General features: G+C 37.5%; 1 protein-coding gene across 1 annotated transcript in view; it reads left to right on the top strand.

Annotated features, from left to right (window-relative positions):
* Positions 1–4,194: 4,194 nt before the first annotated feature.
* The window catches only part of LOC135698569 (uncharacterized), a 65,641-nt gene continuing 46,704 nt past the window's right edge, over positions 4,195–23,131 (top strand). The window contains exons 1-5 of the mRNA XM_065218614.1: positions 4,195–4,737; positions 4,946–5,099; positions 13,916–14,013; positions 14,086–14,214; positions 14,276–15,071. Of these exons, the coding sequence (XP_065074686.1) occupies positions 4,195–4,737; positions 4,946–5,099; positions 13,916–14,013; positions 14,086–14,214; positions 14,276–15,071 (1,720 nt within the window). The remainder of the gene's footprint in view (positions 4,738–4,945; positions 5,100–13,915; positions 14,014–14,085; positions 14,215–14,275; positions 15,072–23,131) is intronic.

The raw sequence follows: 23,131 nt of genomic DNA, 5'->3' as shown, positions 1-23,131 counted from the left end.
TGATTACTTTCGTTTTAATTAATATAGTGGTGTTGAGTAATTGGCACGAAATACGCGTATCTGTCAAAAGATAAACAATTATAACGGAATTAAAAGGAAATAAACCAACACACTCAAACCTCTTCATAAAGGGATTCCGTTAAGAAGTTCGAAACATTTAAAAGACTAAAGCAAACTTATTTTTCGTTGCGGTCGGCGTGCAAAATCTTGAAAGTACACTAACACTGAGGAAAAAAATCGTACATTCAAATAAAAACTACAAGTGAGTTTATTTGGTGGAAAATTTAAACCGTGGCTTTTCATATCTGGACTAACAATAGAAAAGGAGCTATCAGTATTTGTAAAGAAATTGTTCTAATGCTCTTGTCCATAGGGGAAACTTTCTCCTACTCGATGATGGTGTTGGTTTGCGTGGGCGGCCTTCGCATTGTGATGATAGGGTCTCAGAACGGTTTGTTTACAATTGTAGCAAAAAATAGTCTGGAGGATTTTCAAGTATTCGGCCACCGAATAATGCATAGAGCATGTTTTCGGTTTTCGGCCAATGGACGCTATTTGGTGCAGCTCTAATACACACATTGTTATGTTGTAGGTTTACTCATTTACCATAGATTCTATTACATTGTGTGGTTATTTTATCGCTGTTTACAATTCGATGAATAGTACATTAAATTCAATTTTATGGTTACAATACATTTCATGCTATCTCTATGATTTTTTTTACGGGGAGCTTGATTCCGAAGTGTCTAAACTCAATGGAAATACTTTAAATAGCTAAGCATAATACAGGTTGGCTAGACATTAGTTAAGCAGAATACAGGTTGGTAACTGTTACTTCTATTATCAATTTCCCGCAAACCACAACTCAGTCATAGAAATTTGCATTACCAATAAATAGGGAATTGATTTCTCTGTTTTATTGTGGTGTTATGTTGCATTACTTAATGATCATTTTCTAGAAATAGGCGATGAACAAGTAAATTACCGATAGGTGAGTTTGACCTGCGCTGCCATTATTTTTAAAAGCGATAAGACCTACACAATGGAGTGACCTACACGTCTGTAGCAAGCGTTTTTGTGGGCTCTCAACTTCGTGGTCTAGATGCAGTTGGATTTATTACATCCTCTTTATATGTTTCATACAATAATTGTAATGGTGTAAACTTTCAGTTGTTCCCTGCTACAGGTTCCCCAGAAGGCATCTCACTGGTACTAAGAGCGGCAAATGTGGTCATTGATCCATCGAAAGCCTATTCATGAAAACCCATGATGAATGAGCTGTCCCAAGGCATGTTTTGGCGTAAAAATGCAATTGTCCCCTGCTACAGGTTCTTCCGGAGGCTTGCCCGGAGGTTCCGAGAGCAGCTAATATGGTAAATGATGCAAACAAAGTCTATCGAAAGCCTATTGATAAAAAATCATCAAGAAAGAGCGGTCGCATGCTCGGTCGCTTGACATTTTTGAGTGATTAAAAGATCTGACCACATTCAGAACCCTCCATCACATTCCAGGAAAATGGCCATATCTCGGTTTATTACAGGCTGATTTTAGTTCTTGGCATATCATTCTCTTTGTAAATGGTGTTTCATTTTATCCATTCACTAAAAATATCGATTTTTAACCGGTATTCTATAGAAAATCATATTACAAATTTAGCAAGATAGACAAGCCCTTCGGGACCCGGAATAACTCCAGTATCCGGTGACCATGGTTATTTTCAGGACTACAGCATAAAATAATATTATTTTTCCATAAAACAGCAAAAGGGTTTATCTTCCATTTAATTCCACTTAATTAATTTTGGTATCCATGACAGATACGTATTTCGACTACAATGTGCAGTCTTCATCAGTGTCATTCCCACTAAAGAACTTATCAAAATCTAACCCCCTTAAGTACTCATCCCCTAGGTAAAAAAGTCAAGATCATAGGTATAAAAATGAAACTACAATGTGTTGAATCGGAACCTACCTAACTAATAAAAACCAAAGATTTAAGTAAGCTAAAGGAGAAAAATCTATACAAATCTCTAATAAGGAAAATCCCCAAAGGCTTGGTAGCCATCATAATGAAGTAATGAAATTGGGTTGTTAGCGGAATGCTAAATAAAACAGCAAAAGGGTTTATCTTCCATTTAATTCCACTTAATTAATTTTGGTATCCATGACAGATACGTATTTCGACTATTTAGCATTCCGCTAACAACCCAATTTCATTACTTCATTATGATGGCTACCAAGCCTTTGGGGATTTTCCTTATTAGAGATTTGTATAGATTTTTCTCCTTTAGCTTACTTAAATCTTTGGTTTTTATTAGTTAGGTAGGTTCCGATTCAACACATTGTAGTTTCATTTTTATACCTATGATCTTGACTTTTTTACCTAGGGGATGAGTACTTAAGGGGGTTAGATTTTGATAAGTTCTTTAGTGGGAATGACACTGATGAAGACTGCACATTGTAGTCGAAATACGTATCTGTCATGGATACCAAAATTAATTAAGTGGAATTAAATGGAAGATAAACCCTTTTGCTGTTTTATTTAGCATTCCGCTAACAACCCAATTTCATTACTTCATTATTTTTCCAGTCGAATGCTTTTGAAAGAATTAAATTCGGACCATGTTTGACAAAGTTACTTCAGAATACTCCAAAGTTGACCATAAATCTTACACTAGGAAAATTTCAAAGGTTGTTTTTATCTGAGTACTGCGAACTCAGTCGATTTTATTTTTCAAGTGAGCTAGAAATCATCTTGAAAATCTTCCGAAGTTTCCAATTGTTTTGCTGAAACAGCTCACGAAATTGTATATACATGCTGTCAAATGAACTCATGGCTCCTCCTCCTCTGCTCCAGAAATAACGTATACATGGTGATGGGACTTCACCTGCCCACAAAGCTCACATATCTCTTATAAAGTTTGATTACATTCTTGTTTCAGCAACCCAGTTTTGGCATTATTAATATCAAATAAAAACACTTTTTCGAGCATCACGCTCGATGATTTACATTATCCGCCTACTATGGTTGATGTTTCGACAGTTTCATAATTATAATTCTTGATTTGTTTTCAGTAGAGGGCAACACCTTTACTTGTGGTTCAAACAGTAACTACCTACGTGACTTCTGAGCTCTTTTCAATGTTTGGCTCCCGTTTGACAGTTTGACTCGGCTCCCAGATGACAAGCATTTTGAGTTATTTCGCAGTACTCAGGTTTTTATGTGTCCCACACTTGAATTTTTGCAATGTGATCAACAAATGATAACTATGTGTCGGACACATACTTAATATGTGTACACATAAAAGCCATGTGTGACCACACACACTATTCATTTGACGCATAAATTGCATGTGTACTTCTATGTGGATTCTGTTTATGTGTCACACGAAAATCATGTTAAAATTCACATGGAAATTCGTCAGTAAAAATGTGTGAAATTTTTTTAGTGTAGTTATTTTGAGTATCCCCTATATTTTATACCTGTTCGCACGTTGTCCATATTTCATGAATCATTTTTCCAGCGACCCGAATGAAACCATTACAGCCGGTGGTGTACGTATACGCGTAGTGCAGGCTAACCTAGCATAAACCCTTCGAGTGTGGCAGCTACGGGGGGCATGGTTCTTCCTTTTATTTTTCCACCAACACCGATGCACTTTCGGAGGGGAAATTCCCATACAGGCACACAGCGATACATTTTCGGTTGTTGTTTTTTTCTTCCTCGGTTTCTTTTCCCGTTTCCCAGTCGGGGGAACTTTTTGAGACTTTTCAAATTTGTGTTCCTTCGTTTTTTCGGCATGATTCTCCTTCAATTGACCAAATCAGGTTTTCCGGTTTCTTTTTCGGTTCTTGGGTGTTGGGTCATCTTCCGTCGATGGTTATTTCCCGGGCGGTGGTCAGTTCGTAGAATGAGCGGTTAGAATCAGGAACGGTTTTTGTTAGATATTTTGTTCGTTCGTTGTGTTTTGTATGGTTACGTTTGTCGGTTTTCAAAAATTTTAGTTTTCGATGTTGTGGGAGTGTTATTAGCAGTTTTGTTGAAGAATAATTAGGATCAATTACCAATAGAATGAGCAGTTTCGGGATGTTCGGAAGTTCTTTTTCGGGAGATGAAATCCGCGAGAATCGAATGGAGCCGCACGGTAATTTGCATATTTTTGGCGCGAACGGGACAGATTCAACGTTACGAAAAATGCTATCAACCGACCCGTACACCCACACGGATAAAACCCAGCCGAATTCACCGTCATCTTCGTCACTGTTCGGTGAAAGTGTATTGGAAAATTTCACTTTACAAACAAACTTTCTCCGACGGCAGCAAAATCTTCAGGAGCAGCAGCAGCGTAACAAGCGGAAGCGCAAAGAATCGTCTTTTTCCTCCTGTTCATCGTCCTCGTCGGCGTCGTTGCTGTCCTTGGTGCCGAACACGGAACGAAGACCGTCGAGTGTGGCACCATCTACAGTTGTGGGTGGTGTTGGTGAGGAAAATCCTTTCGTTGTGGGTGATAGTGCCACCGTACGGGAAGAACAGTGTGCACAGCGGAAAAGTGAAAAGTCGTTGAGCTCGTGCCGATCAGCTGATTTGAATGAATGTTCTCCCTGTAGCAGCCGACCACGGGACAGCTCCAACAGGTCGATGAGACAGCAGGAAGTGCCGGATGGTGGTGATGACGAACACGATTCACCCCGGCGGAAACGACCAAAATACGACTACACACGTGATCAGATGTTTGAAGTAAATAGACTTTTATTATTCAGTTCAAGTGCTTTCGCTGTTTTCCTTTTTTGTGTGCTTTTATTTATTTCGCCCGTCGTAGTTGCTTTTGCTGATGTTATTTGCTGAAGTGTGTTAGCATTGTGTGGTGATTTTAAGGGAAAATTCATAGCTGTGGTGTTTTGATATGTTGTTTTTTGTTTTCCTTGTCTTCCGTGATGCATCGCAGATTTTTCAACCGTGGGTGATTCGAACGTACGGTGATCGAGCGAAAACGAAAACGATTACCTTGAAAAAACAGGCCAGGATCATCAGGGCCCTCAAGGGGCAGGAAATGAACAACCCAGATAGTTCTAAATTTCGATTCTGGGTGAAAACGAAAGGTAATTTATTCTGTTGTGTGCCGTGTAACTCAGGGTATTCGATAAATCTAGCTGATTTAAGGGGAGGGGTTGTAGGCAGATCTTTACAAATGAATATAGGGAAGATGGGGGCAGTATGGTCCCTCTAAGAAAAACACAATAAAACATGAAACACATTTCTAAATGATGATAGCTGTGTTGAACCTATGCTTTGGAATGTCTTTGATAAAATGCGGTGTTCAAAGGGGAAATGGCTCTAATGTTGGCCTTTGGGTCCAAAATTGGGCCCATCGCAAACAATCTACTATTTATCAATTTTATCAAGATGAACGCGTCATATCGACTAATGGCTATTTTTGGTCGCTATTGAAAATTTAGTCGATTGCTGAATTTATGTATGGGCCCAAATTAGAGGCATTCAGGCCGACATTACATCAATTTCCCCTACTCATTAAATTCATATGTTTGAAAAAAAATCAGTTTTTTCTCCGGTCAACAACTATGCGGGGCACTATGAGCACTAAGGTGGGCCAATTCAACAACCCCGTTCTCCCACAGCTCTTTAGATTCGTATTGATATCCACAACAACTGTGTCAAATTTTAACGAATTTGGCTACGATCTGGATAATACATTTTTGCACAGAAGTCGAATCGATTTGTGTGCTTCGATAAATGTATAGTTTTATTAATATAAGTCCCAGGTTTGGTGAAAACTAAGCAATTTTTAAATTTTTGTCTAGCAAATGATTATTTTTGTTCCCATACACATTTTATAGCTTTCTCGCAAATCCAGATCATCGCCGAATTCATTCAAATTTGGCACAGTTGCTGGGGATCCCAATATGAATGAAAAGAGGTGTGGGGGCCAGGTGTTGTGATCTGCCATATAAAGTTGATCCTAATGAGCATCATAGTAAAAGTTAAAGTTTTGACAGGTTTTCGATAGAAAATAACATTAGGAATCATGTGAAATAGAAAAATAAGGTATTTTATCAACTGTTACGTGTAAGGTAAACCGGGGAAAGTTGAAACGAAAGGCGTAACTGTTAGCGGAAGTGTGTAATCACAGTGATTATTGTTAGCAGTATACTATAAACATAAACGCATCCTATGACTGTCATATCATGCAGTTACAAACAGCTTAGCGTGCCCTCTGATTAATTAATTTAATTTTATATAAAACTTTCAACAAGCTTCTATTTCACATCTTCTAAAACAAAGTTGATTTTTTTAATGTATCCAGTTTTATGCATATGATGGCTATATCATACTTCTAGGTATACAAAAACCCAGTCATTTAAAGCATTTAAACTTTGTCCACATTTTTACACCCCATGGGGTTAATCGAAATGAGTACAGAGGGGCAAGTTGAAATGGTGAACGACACATTCTCAATACAAAAAATAATTTCAATTTGTTGGATGTAAGCTTAGAAATAGCGATTGGTGACCATAAAATATCCAAAATAAATATGAAAAACAATAGAACCATCTGTTTTGACTATGGAAAAGGAAGATAGAATTATAGTATAAACATAAAATAATTTTTTCACCAAAAAACTAAACGCAAATGCTAATTTAGCTGGTTAAAAGCTGCATAAGCTTGTATTTAGCTCTATAGGCTGTATAACCTGTTGGTTAAGAAGTTCTTTCCGATATATTTTATTATCTTCCTATTGTTGAAATATAATATGACAGACAATGAGGCAATACTACCTCAGGAACCATCAAGCCCACTAATTTATTTAATTCTATATAATGCTGATATAAGGCTCATATCAAAATTTAAAGTCGTATATGAGCATTATATTGCAAAAGGTCCCTTAAAGGACTTGTTGGTTACTTGGATACGATCATTTGACCAATACAACAGATTTATGATAGGATTAACTGTCAACAATAGAATGTATGGTTACTTCATTGTCACTTCATGGTTATTTTTCTGGATCTACTAAACTACCCACTACTTTCTTCAAGGGATACTTTTATTCCCATCATGGGTTTATAAAGTCCACGAAAGATTATTTTAAATATGAATATACATGTTTTAGGGGATAATAGAAGAGAATTTTCATCGTAAAACTGCTCTAATATATTTGTATCAACTTACCCTACTGTATACTGTATGGGTTTACTTTTCATGTTTCTTATTGTCGCGGCCAAAAGCTACTTTCTTCTACCGTTAGAGAGAGTATTTCGCTTTCTGGTTCAGACACTGTTTTTTGATTCTAGGAGCTACTTTTTTTTCTCCGGTTAAGGAGAGGAGTTTTCACTTCTAGGTCGAAAGATCTTTTGGATTCAAAAATGAGAAGAATCTGGCGTAACCTACGAACTTAGATTTATTTTCCATTCTGTACAAAGTGAGCTTAAATCTATGTGTTACATTAGCGATCTATAATTATGTAAAATCATTTCCTGTCACAATGGAATTTTCCATGTCCCTCTCAATACCGAACTTTTAGATAATTTCTGCTAGTTATAATCGAATTTCTACGCGGGCTTAAATGGGCTAATCCATGTGTTCGAGTCCTTATACAATATGTCCTTTTCGGAATCGGTATTTCTCAATATGCTCATGAATTTATTGCTTTTTGTAACTCAGATCCGATATGGCTCTACAAATAAGAATTCGAACATTTGTAACGTTTAAACATTAGATTATTATCCTTCGTGAAGGATGAACAAAGAGGGAAAACTAATCTTAATCTCCAAGCGCAGATATGTCGCGTGTGGACGTGTTTATCCTACTCGAGCGCATATGCATCCTAAGTAAATAGTGCAGTCAGATTATGTAAGCGAGCTGTCGTTGTTCTGCCCTAATTTTCATTTCTTTTCTTTGGCCTTGGTATCGACATCAGCTAAGACTTATGCAATTATGCGGGTTAGCTTAAAGACTTGATCCTAAATTAATTGCCTCGCGGTAACACTCACCTTTCAACGCCGTTACTTTTTCTTGCTCTTCCTTGTACAGATTTTCAGGCAATTATTGACGTTTTCTTTCATGCATAACGGCTTTCAGTTTCTCAGCTTCGATTTTTGTTTGGGCACGTTTTTTAGTCTTTTCTTTCATCAGCTCACGTGTTGCTGCATTCAGTTTTCCATTATCAATTTTCCTTTTAGCACACCTCTAAGATGTTTCCTTCCTCTGTTGATAGTTCATCTATCCTCCTTGATTCGTCGAATCTCTTCCAAGCGTTCACCAGCCGTAAGAACAGGGTAGTTGCGCTTGTAATTACAATGGTAACGATTTATTTTCGGAATTTCAGGACATTTCGTCCCTACATGTTCATTAGTAATGTCCATCAATATGTGTTTTTCTCGTTCATTCATATGTTCTCTAACGATGTTCGATCAGTGACGCAAAATATCATGACACTCACATGACACTCGTCTTCGTATCAACCGACTATCGCTTACAGATAGTTTTGTCACGCAGTGAGAGTTAGAGCCATGACAAACAACAATCACCAGTAATGTTCGCTGCTCACAAGCAAATCATTACACTCGCTGCTGATAATGAAAAGCTCAACGAAAACAGTGAAGACTTCTGCAGTACGATCATGAGAAAAAGCGGAACGACAGAAGAAAATGAAAACAATGCCTTCGCATCCCAAGTCCGTCTCGGCAGGCGCGAGTGTGTGAGCAGGCAACATTAAACGGAATCTGTTGGGCTCACTCACCAACACACTCACATAAGCAAGCAAAGCAGCAACTGCTTCAAAACGAGCACATATGAGTGTCGTGATTGTCAGGAATGACCAGATCGGTGATGGATCACAACAGAAGACGAGATTCACCAGTTGCTTTTTGCTTCTTTCGTCAACTTGATGGATGGTCATGGAGAGAGCTTCGACGAGCACATTGATAGGAATGTACAAAGCGTTACTACCATCAGCTGTTTGATGATGGTGATTGTGATAGGTCGCAACTCTGTGTTCGATGATTCCTCTGAGTTTCCTGTAGTATTGTGGAACGTATCATCCAGATAGCATAGCTCACCATCAGTTCGCAAAGATGTCGCTGTTCAAATGGTGATTCCTCAGCCACCATCTCAACCAATTAAATTTACATGCTGTAATGTATGGAGAGTTTACAGTGATATTGTTCGCTACGGTAGAAACCCAAAGTATCATTTCCAGGCCTTATTATGGTTATTTTAAGACTTATAAACCATTTCAAAACCATGACGAAGCTGAAATTGTGACTTGGGAATGCCAACATTTTGGATTATTCCAGTGTTACCTGAGTTATCGGTACATAATTCCAGTGATTGTTGTTTGATGTTCGTTCTGGTTTGCTAAAAACTTCGAAAGAGTAAAACAGCAAAAAGGGTTATCTTCCATTTAATTCCACTTAAATAATTTTGGTATCCATGAAAGATACGTATTTCGACTACAATGTGCAGTCTTCATCAGTGTCAAGACTTATCAAAAACCTAACCCCCTTAAGTACTCATCCCCTAGGTAAAATGGTCAAGGTCACAGGTATCGTGAGATTTTTCGTGTGGAGAGGATTTAGCATCTGTGGAAACTTCGATTCTGAGATGCATCTGGACTTACTTGCTATAAAAATGTTTTTTGGTATTATGAAATCGTTGGATCTTATAATGACATTTTGTACTGGTAAGTTACAAAAAGAGGTTGTAAACTATGTGTTTGAATCATGAAAATGTCTATGTCGCTTTCAGAGTGTCACAATTAGTGATTTTATTTTTCGTGAGCGTTCCCTCGGAGTGAATTGCTGATTGTGACGCTGTGAAAGCAATATTGACGGATTTTAACTATATGTCAAACACATAATAAACAACGTCATCATGTAACTTACAACTACTGTTTATTATTATTTCTTCTATTGCAATGCACTTGCTGTAGTTAATGCTGTTTTGATTAAATGGATGTATCCCTCAAACCTTGAATCCGTATATAACGTATGCATTAAAAAAAATTTGACTTTTTTTTTTCGGATGGCGATAAAAAAGCTAAAACAGATAATTTCTTTTGATAAGTTTCCCATGGAAGGTAATTATTTAAACTTACTTGCAAAAAAATTTTATGCCCTTGCGAGCGGCCTTCCGGCAGTTAACATTCGCCATGGCGGACGAAAATATGCGTGTAGGCATGTTTTTGAGTTCTTTCTTCGTTTTATTTATCAATTCCTCCTCAGTTTTCGCGACAAAATTGTTGGAGTAGATCTTACGCTTCAGGTTGGCCCAGAAATTCTCGATGGGACGCAGCTGGGGGACGTTGGGCGGGTTCGCCGACTTAGATATCACATAGATATTCAGCCGCTCCATCTCCTTCAACGATCGCTTCGAGTAGTGGGCCGACGCCAGATCCGGCCAGAATACCGCGTCTTCGCCCTTATGGTATTTCTTGATGAACGACGCAACTTCCGGCAGGCATTTCGTACTATAAATTTCCCCGTTCACGGCCAGTCCGAAGCGAAAGAAGAGTGGCTTTGACATCCCCTTCTCGCTGATTGTCAGCCACAGCAGCACCTTCTTGGGGAACTTGGTGTGTGAAATGAACTTCACCTCGGAGCTCACTTCCTTCGTGGGGGAAGTAAAATACGAAGTGCCCTGCCAGTCGTTGCCATCCAGGGTGAGATAGGTCTCGTCGTCCATCACCACCGCCACGTCGCGATTCACAGGGAAAAACGAGTTGACCATCTTATTCAGCCGCTGCCGCTGCGTCATTACCTGCAGCTCCGAAACCAGTGGACGTGACTTCCGCTTTCTGACATGTATGTTCATGTTCGCCAGGTACTTTTTCACTGTTTGGCCGGTGGCACCGACCTCCCGGCCAAGCGCACGCATCGATGTAGCCACTTTTCCCTCGGTCTTCCTCTTCAACATCCTTTGGAGCTTCTTGTCGTTCAGGGTCGTCGGCCGTCCAGAACCGGGCTTTCTTTCGATGCTCTGACTGTTGTCTAATAGTGCCAAGATGTTGTAGATGTCGGAACGGGCGTATCCGGCGCCCACAAAGTGCCGCACGATGTCCGTTTTTGACGCGGCGGGGTGCCGTTCTTTGAACGCGCACACTTCTGAACGGTTAGAGTTCGATTGATAGATCTGTCAAATTTTATCTGCTGACTCATGGGTTACTATGATTGATGCTGCATGGGTAGTTTCGTCATTGCGGGTGAAGGTAAACCCATGAAAAAATCGATAATTTCTGTCTATTTTTTTTAAATGCAAACGTTAATGCGTTCCTGGAGAACGATCCTGAAGCTATTTAACGTGAATTTCTCCGTTGTTCCTGTGGACCACTCAGAAGCTGTTGCCTTCCAAACATTTTTAATGGTTTAAAAATTGACACATCAGCAGGTTGTGTAATTCTTGTGGTAGTAGGATACAACACTATAAGCAATATTCCTAAATCAAGACACAAATCAGTCACATCTGCTGCCATGTGAGACGAATGCCTATCAACAAAATAAATCACCGGAAAAAATACTCCTTTCTTCAAATAGAAAACGTAAAATTTGAAATTGGAGGAATCCATCCACCCAATAGTACTTTTTACAATGCTCCAGTCCACTGGAAATGTCTGCAAAAAGTCTGCACGAATTCTTTGCATTGGCAATTATTATATCCGCTGCAAAATTGAACATCACGATTATGTTCGTGTGATTGCTGGGATTTCGACTTCATAAATATTGCGGCTCCCACGAACAGCCAGTACTGCTTTGGATTTGGGGTATAGGAAGAAAGAAGTTTCGTCACCGTTGTAAATCATTGATGCATCCTGAAGGACCCCAAAAAATCTTCCAAAAATAATGTCACTTGCGATAACCAGCCACGAATGTCAGACTCGGATACCAACGCGCTAGCTGCGGAAATAGCTTCTGGCGTTTGCAGTGTGACACCATGTTACAGTCACCATAAATCTATGGAGGCGCATGGTATTTTTTTTCCCTTGGTTTGTTTTCCGTCGATCTTGTTTTCCGTGCTGAGCACCAATGCTACCGACGCCAGGGAGGCAAGCTCCCACACCTGGACCATACCTATCGACCCATCAACTCGTGAACCGGGGACCAACGGCTTTACTTCCCTTCCGAAGGAAGGCGTGTTCAGAGATGTTATGCCTCAGAACATCCCGGCGGCTCCGACTGGGATTGAACCCAGGCCTGCTGGGGTGAGAGGAAATCACGCTCACCACTACACCACCGGGGAGAGCCATTGTAGTCTAGACCAATAGGAGTATTGAGCGGAAACATAACACTTGATAACTTCAAAAAAATATAACTCAAAAACGAGATGAAACACATTGCTGATATTGTGGTAAAATGTGTAAAAAGGCCTAATTTTAAAAGGAAAAATATTAAACATATTGCGGCCTCTATCTACAAACCCTGAAAGAAATAAATAGGGTAGAGAACTACTTCGGCCTAATCGCCCATTTTGGGCCTATCGAGCAGAAAACTTCAAATGAATCCAGAGTTAACAAGCCAATAATGCGTTTAGTAAGATACTTGAGTTAATAAGCTACCGAGCGAAGTCAATGAGAACGCGTGATATGAAGGTTTGATCCATTATTCCCAAAAACAAAAGAAGCGCTCCGAGCGAATCAATTTTTATCTTCATCCGATAGGCCGAAGTGAATTCATTGGCGTTTCAATGGCGTTTCAATGCGTTAGGCCGAGTTTAGAATCCGTAGGCCGAGTTTGACGTCAAGAAGCAGTGTTAGACTTTTGACAATATCTCAACGATTGGTTTCTCTTTATCAAATCTTAAGGTAAATAAATTTGCAAGCCATCAGTTATAATAACATTCCGTTTGGTGACAAACTGCGCTAGCTAAAGAAAGACTAAGTGCGGGTTGTGCTTAATAGGCCGGAAATGGGGTAGTTAACCCTGCAATGTTTTAAAAAACAAAATCAATTTTTTTTTATATCATTAAATTTTTTATAAAAAGTATTTTTATTTATCTTTTATTTTATATTTTGATCTTCGAAATCGGTGCAGTGGTTCAAAAGTTATGAAAAAAATAATTGGAAGTGGTCACCCTTAGGAAAAAAAAAATACGGGTCTAATATTTTGCGATAAGAAACAAAACTATTAATTTTAACGAAATTCTGAGAACAACTATATCGGTTTGCTATGGAATTGGAAGTGAAATGAAATCCAATGCCCATGAAAACACAACCCGATAAAAATTCTTAATCAGACTGAGAATGTAAGCCTACCGCTTTCAGCATGGTATTGCTGTGCCTTTACCGAGTGAGCGTAGGGATTCCTCATTACTGAATATTGCCAGGTTTTCAATTACACTAAATTAAATCCTACACACTACTTAAGAGGTAAACTAGCCTATGGCTAAAAATCTCTCTAATAAAAAAAAAAAAAATCCTACACACTAGAAAATAATGAAAATGACATGCGATGTAATCTGTTACAAACGATAAAAATGGAGCATGTAATAAAATTGCACATGCAGTTTTATAGCTTTTGGTTTTGTAACTGCTTTAAACATGTAAATTTACAAGCTAGTCATTTAAGTTTAGATGAAAGTAATGTAAACTTACATGATGACCTGGTGCACATGTATATTTCCATGTCAAATGATGTAGAACTACACGTTTTCTCCTGTTAATTTACATGTTTCTACAATTGCTAAAACCTTAAATGACAAGATGGAATTTTTCTACCCTTTTCTGCTACGTACTTATTCTCAAGTGTTTTTATTAAAAAAAAAAAAATCAAGCATGACACATCTGGCAAAAAACAGTACAATGCAATACCGTTTGAAGTTTATTCTATGACTTAAACACCAATCATAATTCTAGTCTCATTTTGGATTAACCAACACCCACATTCTCATCCATTTATTCCAAAAGGTTTTACTACAAATAAACCGGAAGGATTCCAGAACATTTTTGCGTTCCATGATCAGGAAGAAAACGATGGTTGCCTTTTATACGCTCCAAACACGGTGGTAAGTGATTCTATCGATTCTATATTTGATTTCTATCGCGTCAAAATCTAACCTGAAGTAATTTCATTCCAGGAAACCGATTCTCAACCTTTTAAAAAAGTTGCTGTGGTTGAAAACTTCTTCAACATTATTTACGGAGTGCATGTTTCCTTGGGGAGCCGTTCAAGTCGACATGCTGGCCAGAAGAGAACCTACAGAACGGTAATGATGTTTTGATTTCTGATTTCAAACTTTCGATCATCACATTTGAATTCTCCACCAGATTACAGAAACCTATGCCTTTCTGCCTCGGGAAGCAGTAACCAAATTTTTGTCCCTGTGCAGTCAATGTTCCAAAGCACTGAGACCGCCATCTCCAATCAAGTTGGACCATGCCGACAGCCCACTAACTTCCAAGACTGATGAATCGTTCGATAGGGGAACTAAAGAATTTTCTGAACCCAAACGAGTTTCCACGCCGTTACAGCATAGTTTTAGCAATGGTAGCTCAAGTTTCGATAGATTAAATAGTGATGAAGTTTATTCAAAGTTGTTAGATTACTACAAAGTGCAAAATGAAGAGAGTGATGGTGCAACGTATTATCAGCTGCTGAAGACGTTCTACGATAATGTGAAAAAGAACCGAGCAGTAGAGTCGGTTAAAGATAACGCGAGGGAAGCCAAACAGCAAAAACTGGAACCGGTGGTGGATCTTACCGGCATGTCAGAGTCTGATAAGACGGCCGAGATCAATTTCTCAAATGTGAGTAAAAAAAGTGTGCCCTCGAGTGAAAATTGTGCCTTAACTGAAAACGAAAAAGTGCTTCGTGCAAATTTCGCGGAAGATGGAGGGGAGTGCTCGATCGATGAGAAAGAGTTGCACATATGTGAAGAGGCTAGTGAAGACAGCGAAAAAATGAGACTGAATAATAATCTAGACGATAAATTTAACGGCAGTGATGGTGACAGTGATGTTGAGCAGGTTGGAAATAATTCAAGGCCAATTACATCGACGTACCTGGAACTGACGAGGAGTATGGGTGTGGCAGATGATGACGCGCTGAATATGGTGAGTATGTGTAATTTTTATTTGTATCTCGTTGTAAATGATGGAGTGTCTGTTAATGCAATCATAAGAAGATGACAGAGAGGAGTGGGAAGTTTTACTGAAATCAACTGTTGAATTGATTTGGATTGGAGGCTGGGGAAAAAGAGCGTGTTTTTTTTATCGTGTGTTCCAGGGCAAAGACTCGGAGTTTAAGTCGTGAAGTCGTGGGAGTGGGAGGTATTTTCTGTAATTTGGATAGGCATACGCGCACTGAAGGAAGGAAAACTAGCATAGTTTAATACGAAGCGGGTGGCAACGCCCTTGACAAACCATGAAAATTGTGCCTTTTTCCTGTATGTTTATAAACCACGTAGATTAAGGCGGCAGGGGGTTGGCGAGTGTCTACGGCTAATACAAGTTTCCAGAAATTGGTGTGGACGATTGTCTACACAGAGGGAAGCAGGGTCTAAAGTTTATGGACAGTTCCTAATTGATTAAACAAAGCGCGTGATTTCTCAATAGAGGGGGTAGGGTATACGTCCCTAACCTCGGTCTAATATGCAGCCATCGATTACGTTTTTAATCATAACTCATCAATGAATTTACCTGCAAACGATATTCTACTGCTAAATGGTATGCTTAGATATGCTTATCATGTCGTTTGCTATCAGAAACCACGAAAAGTTGAAAAACTTACTTTTTTTAAGACAATAACTCACGAGGGAAATGTATGTAATATGGGTCTATTGTCCCCAAATTGGGTCTATTTATGGATGCAACTTCGTCCTATCTTGTTTGATCCTCAAAAAAACGCTCTTGGTAACGTTTTCTGATGTATTTTTTTTTTATCACTATCACTGTTAACTTAATGCTCTTCATTCCTCAAAACATTTCTTAGAGAAAATTTTACGAAAACTACATTAAATCACTCAATTTAAAAATTAAAAATTAAAAATTTCGCTTATCGTCTTTTGACCGCAGAATATCTAAATCAGAACATTGTGATGTTCATTATACAGGTTTGGCAGAAAAAATCTCCCTTCCTGTTCGTTCCTTATCATCCAAATGCAAAACAACATTGTTGACGTTACTCTTATTGCTATATGCTGTCAAATGAATTTCATGGGCCATAGTTAGGAACATAGAAAAGAAATGTGTCCCTAAAGTTGGGTCCATGTTTTACTTGTGAAAACGTTGTTAAACAATTAAAATAAACATAAAATATTCAAACAGCAACTGTAAGTTTTACGTCTAGTGTGTATTATCAGGTAATTCCAATCAATAAATGCCATAATCAGGCCATTTGATGATCGTCAGTCAACCTTCCCATCTTAACCTTATAAGTCATGGCGGCTAAAAACTCCGAACATTGTGATATTCTCAACCAGTTTTATTACTTACGAGAGCTGAAAATGTATTGAAATGTTGTGATATAAATTGATTTGTGTGTGGTACACATTTATCAGCCATCAGTGATCAATATTTTCCTTATTTTTTGTGTAATATTCCTTAATTAATTATTTATTTGCGTGATAGGCCGAATGAAAGGACTAGACCCACATTACATACCGTAACCCTATTTGTTTTTTTTATCGTTTGTGATTCAAAATTTTTGCTGTACCCAGGGTATCGAGTTTTGTTCTAAACCTGATTTATTAAAAAAATGCGATTTCCTAGGGTGAGAGTTAACGTTTCTGATACTAGAGAATTTTGAATGTCACAATCTTTTACACTTCAAAGCTTCTCAATGATTTCGAAAAAAATGGACATTGTAATCATTTTGGAATTTTTTTGTTAGAATAATGAAAATTATTCCTTCTCATTGTTGCCTTTTAGCTATTATTTCACGTCCAGCGTATGGATTTCTTTCCTTAGTTTGAGATTTTCCATTCACAGGACCATTATTTTTTCTTAAACAGCCTTAAATATTTTGGTGATGATTATTCATAACAAACAACTTGTATATACATTGAAATACATATATAAAAGGGAAGGGCCGGTCCAACAAGGCAACCGATTGAAGCGATTTGGACGGAGTGAGTGGGAATGCCAACTCCCTGTTGATAACATTTCGTGGATAAAGGGCGGGCTCTTCTCCCAACTCATTGGGGCATCTTTCTGTTTGGGGGCTTGTCTTTTTGACCAATTGGCTGATCAAGTTGCTGGAAGGAAATTCTTTATTGTCCCGTAGATGCGTATAGGCGACATTGCCTATCGATCTACCCAATCCGTTTTTGGCCCTTCATACAGCGACATGTTGAGGACAATCAGAGGTCATTAAGCTTGATCAAGACAAACAGAGAAGAGAGCCCATTGCTGTCGGACTTAGTTTCCATGCTACAATGGGTGGTAAACCACTATCATCTATCATCATCATTCACAGGACCCAGACTGTCAAAAAAGATAATATTTTAGTCCATTGTTTTGAATTATTTACCAATGTCTGACCCAACAAACAATCGTTTATTGAAGAAACGACTTCTTGGCAATTTTATTCTGCATGCTTAATAATACTTGCATTATTTTTAATAATAACTTCTGTTCAGGAGAATTTATTCAACCACAACACATTGAACTATTGGCGTTGTATAAGGTAAGTATGTCGAGAAGCTGTTATTCGACTTATATGAGTTGTAACAGAGCTTATTAGATAACATTTTTGATTATTCAGCGTTTATTAGATATCACTGCTTGTTTAGAGATGAACTAGCCTAAGGCTAAAAATCTCTTAAATAAAGAAAAAAAAAAAAAAAAAAAAAAGATATCACTGCTTCCTCTTAGTTAAAACAGTGATGCTCTGTATACGCTTGATTCTTATGTGAAGTAACGTTTAATTAAACATTATTATAAATTTATTAAACGATTATTCAACCCGAAAATTAGAGAGACGGGGGGACAGTGATGGGTGTTAGTTATTCTTTAGTAGTGATTGTTTTCATTTTTTATGACGTGGCACGTACCACACAGATATTAGAAGTTCATTTTCTATACATACAAAAAATACATGTCTCGTTGCATGGGATTCGAACCATGGAGCTTCGATCACAAGCAGCTTACCTTGTCATCTGAGATATCCTAGAGTTCATCATAAGGGCAACTTAATAATCAATAAAAGCTTGCTTGAAAGTGAATACCTATCAGCACTCCTGATCGCAATTCTAGCTCCTTCAAGGCCCTGTGGGAATGATTAATTCATTCATCGTTGTTTTACATGAGACCAATGTTACCTCTTCACCTCTCCAGTTCCAAGGAAAAGATGCTCGGTTATGTTTTAAACTAGATCAATGCATTCATTGTCGTGGGTCATGTGTTCTATGATTACTATTTAAATTAATTAGAAACAAACAAATAAAAAAGGGTTGAACTTGGGATTGAACTCACGACCTTCTACTTGGAAAGCGGAAATGATAACCATTAATCTACTGATATTGTCTTGTTGTTAGACTGAACCAGTGTTGTGGAATAATGAATCTAATACGTCGTTTATAAAGTATTTACAACGCATGCAATTAAAACATGGACGCATAGTGGTATAAGAGCTATATTGCTTACTGTATCCACTTTTATTCAGCAATATTGTAAAGCAATGCATTGAAATCCAATAATGAAGCTAGAAAAAAATTATTAGACGTCTAATAAAGTATGATTTTTTTTTTCTTTATTTAAGAGGTTTTTAGCCTAAAGGCTGGTTTGCCCCTGTAAATAAAGTATGTTATTAAATCAATTGAAAACAGTCGAATTAAAGCGTCAATGTATGTGCAAATTACACTTATTCAGTTTGTTATTAGATCAAAATTCTGGTTTTGAATCAGGAAGACAGTCAACGTTTATACAGCTTTTAATAGGAAAATTAATCAGATCAGACCAAACAGTGGAATACATTGATCTCAATGAGCTTTTTTCAGCACATAATTCGACAACTCGTTTTATTCAGCATTGTACACTGTAATACAGCATTTATTCTATATATATGCTTATTTGTGACTCTGAATTGTTTGTTTAGGAATTACCTGAATTATTTCATTGAAATGTATTAATGAAATTTCCATTTGAATCATCCCACAGTTTTCTCAGAGTTTTCATCAAAATTGCTCATGAGTAATCTTGAGATTCTCTGCAGAATGTTCTACAGCAGCGTTTGTAAGTCTATGAGTCGCAACCATGGGTCATGGGCAGCCCTCAGGTGGATCACAGAAATGTTGACAACTTGTTCGTAAGCTTTTCAAATTTTATACAAAATTTATCTTATTTTGAATTTATGTTGAGATAATCCAATCTGAGATTCAATAAAAAACTGCTTCTAAATCATATATGGATTTTTGAGGTTAATGGGTTATTTAGATTTTTTTATGAATGTTTTGGTGTTTTCAAAAGAGATCTATAATAATAATTTCAGGGCAATTTTGCTATTTCAAAGCCGATTTGCAAAAGTGTGCTCCTAATACTCCCTTAAAATGTTTCCTTAAGATTTTTGATGTTCGCCTTATAATTTACTTTGGAATCTTCCTTGTATTTTCCATGAAACTATGCATAGAATTTGGGTTTGTCTCAAAATTCATTTGGAATTATCCTCAAAAACACATTCCTGTTATCAAAATTTACATGGAATGCTTGTCCAAATGCCTTTGAAGTTTTCATCAGAATTCCTTTGCAAATCTTGTTAGAATTACCGTGAAACGCACATCAGGATTCCTATGAAAAAAAATGTTCTTAAAATTCCATTGAATTTATCACAATTTCGTTTGGAATATTCCTTTAATACCAATGGAATTCTCGTCAGAAGTTATCCTAGCTACTATTACTACTACTATTTACGAGGCATGGTCCTCAGCATTTCCTAAATAGTCTACTCTTAGAATGCGGCCAACAAAATTATACAGCAATCCCCCGAAGAGCGTGGTGTCCATTTACGTTGTTTTCGAGTGGTTCCATTTGCGTGGGTGCTGTGTGTAAATCGAGTCCAGTTTTTTCTTCTGTTCGGGACATAAATCCACTGCGACCACCCAACTAACAATTTTCGCAATGTAAACGCTTTACTCATTTGATTTCTACAGCCTCAAGCTGAATTCAAATGTTATACGATATGAGGAAACCTTTACTCAACCTCTATACAGGCAAATCTGGCGAACTTAGTCAGCTACTTATGGCTGTTGTGACGTTTGGGAAAAGTCCATATTGCATATCTATTTAAAATTCTATAAAGCTGTGCAGTGATTATTGGATAATCGGGTAACAACACACAACTAAACAGCAGGATAACAGCTGTATAGAAGCTTAAATAGATATGCAATAAGAGCTTGTCCCAACCGTCACAACAGCCATAAGTAGCCGACTAAGTACGCCAGATTGGCTTGTATAGAGGTTGAGTAAAGGTTTCTTCATATCGTATAACATTTGAATACAGCTTGAGGCTGTATAAATGAAGTGAGTAAAGCGTTTACAGTGCAAAACTTGTTAGTTGGGGTATCAAGGTCAAAGCTCGAATTTTCATTCGAGTGGAATAAAAATGGCAAAACCCACATTGTTTCTTTAAACTACAATAAATACATAACATTTTCTTCTAATAACGATTTATTAAATAAATAAATGAATGATATAAATCAAACAGATTCTGAAATACATCCGATTGAAAGCGTACCGATTCTAAATTAGCAGGACGTTACTAACAAAATGGTGGCCTTCATCGATTTCCGTTTCCGAGTCTTGGGAAAAGTTGTTCTGCGTAGTTTTCCCAAGTCCCAAGTTTGGTCAACATTGAGCTATTTTTCAATTTTTAACAAGCAAATGAATAGTTTCACTCTGTTTCCCATAAATTTTTCTACACCAAATTTAAAATTCTCCCGCAAATCCAGATAATTAGGAAAACCGTTAAAATATGGCACAGTTGTTCAATACACATCGAAAGAGCAGAGCACAATGATCGAGGATGTGAATTTAGTCAGACAAAGGTCTTAGTGATTTTTTTTTAGATTTAGATGGTTGGTGTCTTATGTGAATTTGCTTAGCATTCAAATTGTCTTCTTATGGCTGTTTTTAAATTAAGGATGGCCCTAAAATAAATGAATAATTAAAAAACTTTCATTCTTGTTTTTAATAATATGGAAAAATCAAGCAACTTTGCGAAAATAATAACGATATCTAAAATACCAGTCGTGCTTTTTTTTCGAAATTCTGTCTTGAATCTCCCATTTGCTTACTAATTATGAGCTGTCAGCGGGGCCACAGCGTTAAGCAGAAGCAGCAGAAGAGCTCTTTTCAAGGCAAGGAAAAGAAAACAGGGTTGCCACCTAGGTGATCACACCACTTACCTTCGCTCACACAGCATGCTCAGTCATTCAAATCAAAGAGTGGGTAGCAACAAAGAATAATAAACATGTTGACTGAGCTACCAAATAAGTGCTCTACTGTCAGTGACTTGTTTACTTCCCAATCATTCAGACTCTCACGATGAAGTGAATGTGTTGGTAAAATTTCGTAAAATTCATACAAAAAATCATTCATTCATCCTGATTGTTTTTCGGACTGGTGATCTGTCATACAAACATTACCCAACCTACAGGTATACCTCGAATAATGCGGTCGGTAGTGCAGTCCATTCAGAAAAAAAAACCGTGAATTCAAAATGCATTTACAATAAAGCAAAGTACAGTAATGACCCAATTTTTTTTTGAAAATCCTTTATAATGCTCTACAAAGCCCATGCACCTGTTAAGTGGTCTTACTGCATCAAAGTATACCTTAAATATAGCCCTTTTAAGTTAAATACAGGTTTTTTAAGCATTCAACCAGCTACATTTTCTATTTTAATTATATTGTTTGAACAAATAAGGATTTTGTATAGTTAGGTTAACTTAACCTCACGTATCTATTATAAAATACATTAGATTCTATTATTTTTTTATATTATGCATTTTTGTACCACTATTTCTGGACTAATCTTCAACCAATTGAACTGATTTTTGGATTAAGAATGTGATGTTCACCATTTCAACTTGCCCCTCTGGTACTCATTTCGATTTGCTCCATAGGTAAATAGGCAAATCGAAATAAGTACAGAGGGCCAAGTTGCAATGCTATGCTAGTTGAAAAGCTTTAAATGTTTCGGAAAAACAGATTTGTGAGCGGATATTATAGACCATCACTCTAATTAGCCAAAATATATACAGTTCGAAAAAGTAGTGTAAATTTCTGTTCAATATGATGCACATAAATGGAGCGTCACATATCATAAACGTTTACATTATATATCATGTAAAGTTCTGACACATTTCATGCAATGTAGCAAATATTGTATACAAAAACCGGCAATTTACTCAGGATGCAGCCACTTTCCATTCCCTTCCGTGAAGAATGCTTTTCCTCCATTATCACCACCGCCTTTCACCGACTGAGCTAACGAAGGACACTTAACGTACAACTTTCTCAGCTTCTATAGAACTCATAGCACGGCGTTTAGCAATAGTATATTCCATTTCAAATACGATGTTTGCCATGTTCGATTGTGTTTTCATTTGGTTTTCTAATTTTTTAAAAGAGAAAGAGGAAATATCTTTGGTTGACTTCTCTTCTGTGTAGAGTTTTAGCTAAAAATCCAAGTAACTTTTCATGGTTGATTGCAGATGGTCTGCTATAAAATAAAAGAAAATTGGTTTACATATTATTTTTTTCAAATTGAAAATTCACCGTTCGGTTTTCTTTAATTATGCATTTAACCACAGAGATAATCATGGTCGTTTACTTCTGGCATGTTTTTCAATCAGTACAGTTTGCAAATAAATTATCCACACCGTTAGCCATTGGGGGTGAACCGCGTGTGACAATACTGACAATTGCTAAACACTTATTAGTACAATACAGGCCAGCAATGTGGTTCAGTGCAGCTCGGCTCGTGTTTAAATGGAAGGCAACACAAATGAGCTAATAATGGTGAAAATGATTTAATGACAAAGAGTCGTCCTGCGTCAAGCCTATCAGTCTGTAGCTATGTATCCTCGTAGACAGCGAGGAGGGCTGCCTGCGAGTGTGTGCGGGCCAACTTCAAAGTCTGAGGTGCGCTAAGGCTGAAAGTATCGTCCTAAAGTGGGACTAATG

Source organism: Ochlerotatus camptorhynchus, unplaced genomic scaffold (assembly GCF_037179485.1).
Source record: "Ochlerotatus camptorhynchus isolate MF236.1 unplaced genomic scaffold, CSIRO-AGI_Acam_v1.1 ptg000090l, whole genome shotgun sequence".
NCBI classification, from domain to species: Eukaryota; Metazoa; Arthropoda; class Insecta; order Diptera; family Culicidae; genus Ochlerotatus; species Ochlerotatus camptorhynchus.
This window is presented reverse-complemented; position numbering and strand designations above follow the sequence as displayed.